The sequence below is a fragment of the Amia ocellicauda genome, chromosome 7 (genome assembly GCF_036373705.1).
Source record: "Amia ocellicauda isolate fAmiCal2 chromosome 7, fAmiCal2.hap1, whole genome shotgun sequence".
In the NCBI taxonomy this organism is placed as follows: domain Eukaryota; kingdom Metazoa; phylum Chordata; class Actinopteri; order Amiiformes; family Amiidae; genus Amia; species Amia ocellicauda.
Window position 1 is genome coordinate 38,469,144 of NC_089856.1, and position 11,557 is coordinate 38,480,700.

The window sequence follows — 11,557 nt, forward strand, 5'->3', positions numbered from 1 at the left end:
AAGATGTGGCAACGCCTTGAGTTGAGTGGGCCACCAGGTGTTCAGGCACCGGGGTCCTGGTGGACTCGTAGGGCATGGTAATGGTGTCCACAATCCAATGCGAGAGGCATTGCTTTGAAAGCGCCTGGCCCTTTGTCCACGCTCCTTAAGACACAAACAGTTGGTCTGAGCGCCAAATGTCCTTAGTGCGTTCCAAATAGCACCTGAGGGCCCACACACGGCAGAGCTGGTGAAGCCGACTCTCTTGCTCTGAAGTGAAGGGAGTAGGATGAAAAGCCATCAACTCAAAATGCCTGTTGATGTGGAATGGAGACAGCACTTTCAGGAGGAACGCAGGGTTAGGCCGTAGCGTGACCCTGGAGCCATCTCCTGCAAAACGGACACACGATGGGTTTACGGACAGGGCGTGTAAGTCAGTAAGTAAGTTTTGCAGAGGTGAATGCCAGCAAAAACGCAGTCTTAAGTGTCACCAGCTTTAGCTCAGCTGAGTTCAGTGGCTCAAATGGGGCTTGGGAAAGTGTGTTCAGCACTACATCAAGACGCCATACGGGCAGTGAAGGGGTGCGAGGAGGCCGCAGCCGTCGAGCCCCCTTTAAAAACTGCACAGCCAGGAAATGAGACCCAGGGGGCTTGCCAATCTGGATATGACATGCGGAGATGGCCACCAGATACTTTGAGCGTGGACAGGGAATTGCCCTGGTCCAACAACTCTTGTAGAAATTGTAATATGACCCCGGTGGGGCAATGAATTGGGTCTTGACCGCCGTCTTGGCACCAGGTGCTAAACGTCCGCCAGCGGTAGAAATACTGCAACCTTGTAGAGTGAGCTCTCGCTGACTGAATAGTGGCTACTACAGTGTCTGACAGACCCCAAGCAATTAGTCGCTCCCACTCAAGGGCCAGGCCCAGAGCTGGAGGAGGCCCGGATTGGGGAGCCAAAGCGTGCCCTGCACCTGGGACAACAAGTCCACTCTCACTGGAAGTTGCCAAGGCTCTCCGTGGAGGAAGGTGATCAGGTCTGTGAACCAGAATCTGCGAGGCCACCAAGGGGCTGTCAGCAGAACTGTTGCTCATTCTCTCCTGACCTTCTCCTGGATCACCGGGAGAAGGGGGGACGGTGGGAACGTGTAAAGGAGACAGCGCAGCCACATGTGGGCTAGTGCATCGATCCCTGAGGTTCCTGAGAGGTCTTGGACAGAGAACCATAATGGGCAGCGTGTGGACTCCGCCGAGGCAAAGAGATCCACGTCTGCTCTGCCGAACCAGCTCAACAGTTGCTGTATCACAGACAGGTGGAGGTGCCATTCCAAGACCGGGGGTCTCCCCGAGAGAGGAGGTCCGCCGCCATGTTGGCCAGGCCTGGGAGGTGAACTGCTCTGATGAAGCGGAACCGTGGCTGCACCCACAGAAGCAGACGGCGCACTAGACCCCCTTGCCTGTTGATATAAGAAGAACATAAGAACAAAAGAAAGTTTACAAATGAGAGGGGGCCATTCGACCCATCGTGCTCGTTTGGTGTTTATTTATATCTAAGTGATCTAAGGATCCTATCCAGACTATTTTTAAATGTTCCCAAACTTTCAGCTTCAACCACATCGCTGGGTAGTTTATTCCAGATTGTGACTACTCTCTGTGTAAAGAAGTGTCTCCTGTCTTCTGTTTTGAATGCCTTGAAGCCCAATTTCCATTTGTTTCCCCGGGTGCATGTGTCCCTGCTGATCTGGAAAAGCTCCTCTGGTTTGATGTGGTCGATGCCTTTCATGATTTTGAAGACTTGGATCAAGTCCCCACGTAGTCTCCTCTGTTCCAGGGTGAAAAGGTTCAGTTCCCTCAGTCTCTCTGAGTAGGACTTGCCCTGTCTGGTTTCTCTCCTCTGAACTGCCTCTAAAGCAGCAATATTCTTCTTGAAGTGTGGTGCCCAGAACTGTACACAATATTGCAGATGAGGTCTAACTAGTGCATTGTACAGTCTTAACATTACTTCCCTTGTTTTAAATTCTACACTTTTGACAATATACCCTAGCATTTTGTTTGCCTTTTTTATTGCTTCCCCACATTGCTTGGATGGAGAAAGTGAGGAGTCCACATAGACTCCTAGGTCTTTCTCATGCGTTACTTCATCTAGATCTGACAAGTTTGCTAACTATCCCAGAGTCCAGATCATTAATATAGATTAGAAAAAGCAAAGGCCCTAGTACTGATCCCTGTGGAACTCCACTAACAACCTCACTCCAGTTAGAAGTGACTCCTCTAATCGACACCCTCTGTTTCCTATACATCAACCAGTTCATAATCCATCTACTTTACATTACCCTGAATGCCTACAGCTTCCAATCTGAGGATCAGTCTTTGGTGAGGAACCTTATCAAAAGCTTTTTGGAAATCAAAGTATATCATATCATATGCTTTCACCTGATCTACAGCTGCAGTTGCATGTTCAAAAAATTAAAAAAAAAGACATGATCTGCCTCGTTTAAACCCATGTTGACTATCTCCAAGAATATGGTTTTCATTGAGATGCTCCTCTATTTTCTGTCTAATCATTTTTTCCAACATTTTACAGGTGATGCAGGTGAGGCTGATTGGTCTGTAATTTCCTGGCTCAGTTTTGTCCCCTTTCTTGTGGATTGGTATGATATAGGCCGCCGCTGTGTTGTTCGTCCGAACCAGCACATGTCTGTCCCGCAGGACCGTTAGCCGTAGGCCATCGGTTTGGGGATGATAAATTGATGTTCTGATGGACATTATCCCCAACAGCCTACAGAGGTCACGCATCAAGCGTGACAACGAGGTAGTGTCCACTACACCAGGTAGTCAGGTACCAGGTAGGTCTTCAGTGAGAGGGTACTGCGGAGCTTCCCCACATCAGCCACCAAATGTAAAAGATGGACACAATATGCAGGGAGAGAGTCTTGGATTCCGGCGGTGTCCGGGATTTATTTGGGTTCACACAAGTCCAGCAGTAAAACCCAAAGGGGGGGAAACAAGGCAAAATATAACACAGAAACGTCCACACAAACAGGGGGCTCCGGGCACTCAGGGTAGTACAGTTAGAACTCCTTCCAACGGTTAGCTCCCTCTCCTTTCCACGGAGCACAGCTGCCGCTGATGTCACAGTCGCCACGGTGCTCATTGCTTGTAGCCGTGAGTCCGCAGCCTATTTGCGAGTAAGCAGACAACATGGTTGCAGCACATGAGCACCTAATTTGCGAGCGTCAGCAGCAGCCGTGCTGTGACAGACAGTGTCCTGTCACAAGCATGTTATTTAAAAATAATGATCAATTGGATATAATTTGTTGTTGCACTATGATACAGCATTTTACAGTCAGGTTGTTGATAGACTATTTAATCAAAATAAAAATTAATACAATGTAAAATGAAACACATTTAAACCCTACATTACACCTAGTACAAGTTTAGTCATTATATATAAAAAAACAAACTACAATAACACTGCTTCCTGTAGTCACTGAAGAACATAAACATTATAGGATATACAATAACAGAACATAAATAACAGTATTTTCACTTTGTCATGTTTTTAAAAGGCTATTAAAATAAAGGTAGTTTATACTGCATCAGCAAGGTCTCTACCAGGCAGAAAGAGGTTTCCTGATGTGCTGTTCTTTTGAAGAAACACAAAGAAACGGGCAACGCTGAGGACTGTAGACGCAGTGGTCGGCCAAGGAAACTTACTGTAGCAGATGAAAGACACATCATGCTTACTTCCCTTCGCAATCGGAAGATGTCCAGCAGTGCCATCAGCTCAGAATTGGCAGAAAACAGTGGGACCCTGGTACACCCAATTACTGTCCAGAGAAGTCTGGTCAGAAGTGACCTTCATCCAAGACTTGGGCCAAAAAGCCATACCTTCGATGTGACAACAAGGCCAAGCGACTCAACTATGCATGAAAACACTGGGGTGCAGAAAAATGGCAGCAGGTGCTCTGGACTGATGAGTCAAAATTTGAAATAGTAGGCTGTAGCAGAAGGCAGTTTGTTCACCGAAGGGCTGGAGAGCAGAACACAAATGAGTGTCTGCAGGCAACAGTGAAGAATGGTGGAGGTTACTTGCAAGTTTGGGGCTGCATGTCTGCAAATGGAGTTGGGGATTTGGTCAGAATTATTGGTTTCCTCAATGCTTAGAAGTACAGGCAGATACTTATCCTTCATGCAATACCATCAGGGAGGCATCTGATTGACACCAAATGTATCCTGCAGCATGACAACAACCCCAAACATACAGCGAAAGTCATTAAGAACTATCTTCAGTGTAAGGAAGAACAAGGAGTCCTGGAAGTGATGGTATGGCCCCCACAGATCTCTGATCTCAACATCATTGAGTCTGTCTGGGATTACATGAAGAGAGAGAAGCAACTGAGGCTGCCTAAATCCACAGAAGAACTGTGGTTAGTTCTCCAAGATGTTTGGGCCAACCTACCTGCCAAGTTCCTTCAAAAACTGTGTGCAAGTGTACCTAGAAGAATTGATGCTGTTTTGAAGGCAAAAGGTGGTCACACCAAATATTGATTTGATGTAGATTTTTCTTCTGTTCACTCACTATGCATTTTGTTAATTGATCAATATAATCTATTAACGTATATTATTGAAAGCATTCTTACTTTAGAGCATTTTTTCACACCTGCCTAAAACTTCTGCACTGTACTGTATATATACACTCACCTAAAGGATTATTAGGAACACCTGTTCAATTTCTCATTAATGCAATTATCTAAACAACCAATCACATGGCAGTTGCTTCAATGCATTTAGGGGTGTGGTCCTGGTCAAAACAATCTCCTGAACTCCAAACTGAATGTCTGAATGGGAAAGAAAGGTGATTTAAGCAATTTTGAGCGTGGCATGGTTGTTGGTGCCAGACGGGCCGGTCTGAGTATTTCACAATCTGCTCAGTTACTGGGATTTTCACGCACAACCATTTCTAGGGTTTACAAAGAATGGTGTGAAAAGGGAAAAACATCCAGTATGCGGCAGTCCTGTGGGCGAAAATGCCTTGTTGATGCTAGAGGTCAGAGTAGAATGGGCCGACTGACTCAAGCTGATAGAAGAGCAACTTTGACTGAAATAACCACTCATTACAACCGAGGTATGCAGCAAAGCATTTGTGAAGCCACAACACGTACAACCTTGAGGCGGATGGGCTACAACAGCAGAAGACCCCACCGGGTACCACTCATCTCCACTACAAATCGGAAAAAGAGGCTACAATTTGCACAAGCTCACCAAAATTGGACAGTTGAAGACTGAAAAAATGTTGCCTGGTCTGATGAGTCTCGATTTCTGTTGAGACATTCAGATGGTAGAGTCAGAATTTGGCATAAACAGAATGAGAACATGGATCCATCATGCCTTGTTACCACTGTACAGGCTGGTGGTGGTGGTGTAATGGTGTGGGGGATGTTTTCCTGGCACACTTTAGGCCCCTTAGTGCCAATTGGGCATCGTTTAAATGCCACGGCCTACCTGAGCATTGTTTCTGACCATGTCCATCCCTTTATGACCACCATGTACCCATCCTCTGATGGCTACTTCCAGCAGGATAATGCACCATGTCACAAAGGTCGAATCATTTCAAATTGGTTTCTTGAACATGACAATGAGTTCACTGTACTAAACTGGCCCCCACAGTCACCAGATCTCAACCCAATAGAGCATCTTTGGGATGTGGTGGAACGGGAGCTTCGTGCCCTGGATGTGCATCCCACAAATCTCCATCAACTGCAAGAGGCTATCCTATCATTATAAGCCAACATTTCTAAAGAATGCTTTCAGCACCTTGTTGAATCAATGCCACGTAGAATTAAGGCAGTTCTGAAGGCGAAAGGGGGTCAAACACAGTATTAGTATGGTGTTCCTAATAATCCTTTAGGTGAGTGTATATGTATATATATATATATATATATATATATATATATATATATATATATATATATATATATGTTGTATGACATGAATGAATACATCATATTGTATTTATATTGCTGTAAGACTATTCAATTCCACAAGCTCACACTGGCCCTTTGCTCCTCCTACCAAACCTTTCTACTATCATCAATGGTAGTTTTGTTGTAGTGAATATGCATTTGTTGTAAGCATTTTTAATCAGGCATGGACACAGTTATTTGAAAGCTTTAAATAATATTCTGTTATCCAAAATGTCAGAATACAGGACCTGAACCACGATCTTACAACAACAATTTATTGACATTTACATTCAATACACGTTGTGTAATGTACAGCTAAAATAATTAAACAGAACATAAAATATTTAGTATTTTTAATTAAAGTGACTTTGAAGGCATTTTACCCATCAAATGTTTTTTTGTATTCTTCTCAGGTTTTAATAAGATAATGTAACATTTTGGGGTGAAAATACAGAAAAGCAACCCAAAACTTGAAGCCAAGATGGCAAATATTTCCACAGCGACAGTGAACTTCCCAGGAGAGCTGATATAAGCTGGGATAAAGGTGATCCAGACTGCACAGAATATGAGCATGCTGAATGTGATGAATTTGGCTTCATTAAACTTATCAGGCAGATTACGAGCCAGAAAAGCCAGCACAAAGCACATGGCTGACAGGAATCCAATATACCCCAATACAGCATAAAATGCAATAGGGGAACCTACATCACACTCTAGAATGATTTTTTCTTTGTAGTATTGTGTGTTTTTATGTGGAAAAGGAGGTGAAATTGTCAACCAAAAGACACAAATCAGGACCTGTATGAGTGTGAAAGCAAGAACACTTAACCTCTGCTGTGTGGGCCCAAACCATTTCATAATATTATTGCCTGGCAGTGTAGCCCTGAAGGCCATTAACACCACTATTGTTTTCCCCAGAACACAAGAGATGCACAGGACAAATGTGATGCCAAACGCTGTGTGGCGCAACATACAGGACCACTCAGAGGGCTGGCCAATGAAAGTAAGTGAGCAAAGGAAACACAGAGTTAGTGAGAAGAGCAGGAGGAAACTGAGCTCAGAGTTATTGGCTTTGACTATTGGAGTATCTCTGTATTGATAGAATATTAATACTATAATTATTGACAGACAGGCTCCAGTCAAGGAGAATATAACTAACAATATCCCCATGATTTCCCCAAATGTGAGAAATTCTACTTTCTTTAAGATGCACTGATTTCTTTGTTGGTTTGAGCTGAACTCCACAGGGCACTTTAAACAATCACTGGAATCTGAAAAAATGATAACAAATAATTTAATTGAATACATATTTTGTCTTGTTCAATTGTGCACTGTGATAGGTGGTCTGATTCTAAATATGAAATCTAAATTGCAGGAACTATATTAAATCAATAAGTATAAACATAGTGTACATTAAGAACACATCAGTATGGTCTCAGTGTAAAGGACTTTGAATTTGATTACATACACAACATGCATTCTATGTCTTTGCATATATTTGCATATAAATTGGTTGCATTTAACGAGCAAGAAAAACAAAACATATCTTTCATTTACTCACCTGTTGTATTACTGAATTCTCCCTCAGCGCATGGAATGCAGTCAAAGCAGCAGATTGGCTTTCCATTTACAATTGCCTTACGGGTCCCTGGAGGGCAGGTTTCACTGCAGACTGACTTTGGCACCTAGAAAGTGGTGATATTATGTTATATATATATATATATATATATATATATATACCCCGATATAACTTGATCCGATATAATGTGAATTTGCACATAACGTCATGAACCAAATATGGTTTCAAAAGTCAAAACACAAAGCCAAACACATTTACAACATTTAAAACTTGTCTGCTAGTCTTAAATAAAGTCATAATGTTGACAATGCTACAATGTTCATTACCTTTTTTAGCTTTACCTATTTTTGCTTAATTTTAACCTTTTCTATGAGTCTCCAATGATAGATGATCTCTAAAATGTTTTTAATAGATTACAACAGTTCATATAGCTAACATCTATGTATCACATAGTTGGCCAAGTGGCAAAGTGGCCCATGATTCAATTTAGTAAAATAACAAAATCCTTTATTACAACAATTTGTAAGGATATGAAATTAAATGCAAGTTTTACATTTTATGTGATTTTTACATTTTCCTAAGCATTACACACAGACCAAATGTTTGATGATGATGAAACCTAACCCACATGGTTGCATTTAGCAGTGTTAACCTGTTGTTAATAAACTTTTTAGTAAGCCTAGAAAATAAATGTTGTAATTAATTAATGGAGATACACTTTAATCAGAATTTATTTAACAAATAAATATTTGCTGACAATTATTACCACAACAAGTGCAATAAATCTGACTTCAAGATATTTTTGTGTTTTGTGTAGAGTTGGAGATGCATGTCCATTGGTCCTTATATTTACATTTATATTTGTATAAGTTTTTTCAAAAGCAGTAGCACAATGTCATGCCAGTCAATATTTGTGTGGTATCAAAGGTTTATTGAAATAGACAATCATCTGAAATTCATTAGAGGTGGTGAACTTTATTTAAACGCTAATTAGTAGCAGACCCTACCTTATGTTGATTATTTGACCACACTGTGCTCACATTGTTCATTACAATCTGCTGTCCTTCTGGTAAAGAGGCATCATACAGACCAATCATTTCAAATGTGGTGATTCCCTCTTTGTTAAGCTGCCAGTTTATTAATGCATATTGTGCTACGGGATCCCCATTTTCATCAAAAAATACCCTTTCTCCATTCCTGTTTGTAAAATTGACTTTTTTCAAGTATTGGAGTACCTGAATGAAAACATGTTGATAGCAGTATTAATGATATATCTATCATTCCTCTCAGTAACATAAATTATAAGTATTTTGCTTACCTGCAAAGGTTCTATCTTTTTCCTTGTACACTTTTTTTCATGAAATGTTCCTTGGTCCTCGTTGCATTTAATCAGAGCATGCAATGAATGTGCTACAGCATACACTGCTTTATATGCATTAATTGGTACTGAGAGATCTGATACATCACTGTATTTGTTATTTAGTTCATTCTCCTGCCCTGTACATGGGTTATTAGTAGCATCATTCTCTTGAGTCAGAGTGCATTTGAAAACACTTTCCCATAGTCTTTTGAACCAACCTTCCTTAGGGGCACCAGAGGAATGAACACTCAGTAGAAACTCTTTCAGACCTGGTATATCTGTATTCTTAACTACAAACCCAGTTGCTCCACCTAATATTTTAAAACGTTCTTTTGAGCCAAGATACCTGTCTGAAATCCAAGGTACACTGCCCACCCACTGGAAGCCTGTGACATTTTGAATGAGCAGTTCTTTTACCAAAAACTCCATATCTATATAAGATGCAAAGACAACAATAACTTTAGAAGAGGATTGTTTTATAATGTTCACAATTTCAACAAATTTCCTATGAGAATAAGTTCTGTAAATTGCCTCTGAATATTCAATACAAATCCCCTCCTCCTGTGCAGTTTTTATAAAAGTTTCCATCCCACTGTTGCCATATTCATTGTCACTCCTGATGGCCCCAACCCAGGTCCATCCAAAGTGCTTCACAAGCTGAACCAGGGCTCTGCTTTGATGGTAGTCACTGGGGATGGTTCTGAAAAAGGTGGGAAACTTGTTTCTGTCACTGAGACATGCACACATAGACAAATGACTCACCTACATGGAAGAAAAACAATAGAATAGATTAATTTGTCAATTTATATGTGTATGTATGGTAGTTTGATATGTACAGAAGAGCATTAGGGCCACTTAAGAGAGAGAAAAAATTATTGATCTCTAAATTACTGAAAAGTATGCCTCGGAACGCTAATAAGCCTTATTAATCGATCAAATTGACAAATAGTGTATACTATTTTGGGTGTATGTTTCTAGTTCCAAAAATAACTCCCCAGCAAAAAACTACTGTACCTTAAAAAGGACTACGATGATTTTGGGGAGTTGTCTTTTCAATATTAGAAAGCAACCCTTGGAAAGCTAACAACCCAATCTAAGACACAGACTTGTGGCATTGGGGACACTTATTTGGTTGTCTCTTCCCAGTACAACAAATGGCTCCCCAGCATGAAACTGTTGTAGCACTATTGCACCTTAATGCCACTATTACTTTTACAAATTCTGTTCAGTTTAACAAATTGTAGAAAATGTGTATACATTATTATTATTATTATTATTATTATTATTATTATTATTATTATTATTATTATTATTATTATTATTGGTGTTGTTATTGATATTATTAGTATTAAAGTTCATTCTTAATATTATTTAAATTATGTAATACAATACTTTCAGTTAAAACACAAACACAAGTTTTAGACGTCTTTGTAAATCTTTCCATTGTTCCAGAGTTTCGGGTTTTACCCAGTCCCCTATTGACGCCATATTGACGCTGCTGGTGTTTGAACCTGAACTTTCAACTTTTTTTCTCAAAAGTTTATTTCGACTTTAAATCTCAAAACTTCTGACTTTGTTTCTCAATATATATATATTTTTTCTCTTTCTTAAGTAGCCCTAATGCTCTTCCGTAGAGATGCATATTGTCATATTGAGATGTTGAAAAGAATTTCTCAAATATATCAATAGCTTATTATTTACAAAGTTATATATGATATATTTGTATTGTTGTTTGCTCAAATTAATCCTGTAGTATTGTTTTTATTTTATAAAGAATATCAAAAGAACATATTACTCACCACTGGTATGTGAAATGGCCCTACAGTTGTTGCAATTCCAATTGATGGTGGGGATTCAGACATTCCTATTATTGCAAGAACTGTCTGTGATTTGTTGCAGGACTGGTCTGATTCGACTGTGTCTTCTTGCCCATTCATTAAAGCCATTGCTGCGCTTATGCCCAAAGTTGTGGATCCACACGCATCATATATTTTAAATCCCAGAGACACACCAGGAAGAATCTCTGCACTGTTATTTATTTCTTCAATGGCAAATATCATAGCCAAAGCTACATGATATTCTTTAATGTATGGACTATAACAAAAAATACATCAAAGTAATTATAATAATCCATATACTTCAATTTATTAATAAGTAAAAAACATGCAAGTAAAAGTTGTATACTTACTCTTTGCATTTGAGTGCTGCTGGAATAGTTTCAAATGTTGGCTTAGATATAGATATAAGGTTGTTATGCAATGAAAATATCCCTCCTATTATAATATCTCCATCCTGTTCAATGAGAGGGGAGTCTATTGTTCCTTGTGGTCGGCAGACATGCATTTCTGCTCTAATGAAGAGAGCAATGAATACTATCTCTGCCAGGAGTAGCATTTCAAAGTGATCAATCTGTTTAGCGTCAAAATGAACAGAATTGCTGTGTTTATATACTGCACTGTAAGTCGCAGGTGCTTGGAGTAAATGGAAGGAAACTTCTTAGTCTCACTAAGGCATTAATTCTCAGAGGTAAATCTAGTATTTGAATCTGTCTTGGGAGGGAGAACAGCCAGATCAAAAATAAACTAAGCCAAGAGCAATGGTGAACTTTTGATTTAATGACAAATATGCTGATGATGAATTAAACACTTTTTTCAAGTTCATATGAGTCCCTAT

At 40.2% G+C, this 11,557-nt stretch overlaps 1 protein-coding gene across 1 annotated transcript; it reads right to left on the reverse strand.

Annotated features, from left to right (window-relative positions):
• Positions 1-321: 321 nt before the first annotated feature.
• On the reverse strand, positions 322-11,227 carry LOC136753913 (extracellular calcium-sensing receptor-like). The gene is made up of 9 exons (XM_066710293.1): positions 11,073-11,227; positions 10,684-10,978; positions 8,843-9,646; positions 8,532-8,759; positions 7,507-7,630; positions 6,313-7,216; positions 1,291-1,436; positions 1,086-1,189; positions 322-369 (listed from the first exon to the last, which is right to left on the reverse strand). The coding sequence occupies exons 1-9, from the start codon at positions 11,225-11,227 to the stop codon at positions 322-324; spliced, it is 2,808 nt and encodes a 935-aa protein (XP_066566390.1).
• Positions 11,228-11,557: the final 330 nt, after the last annotated feature.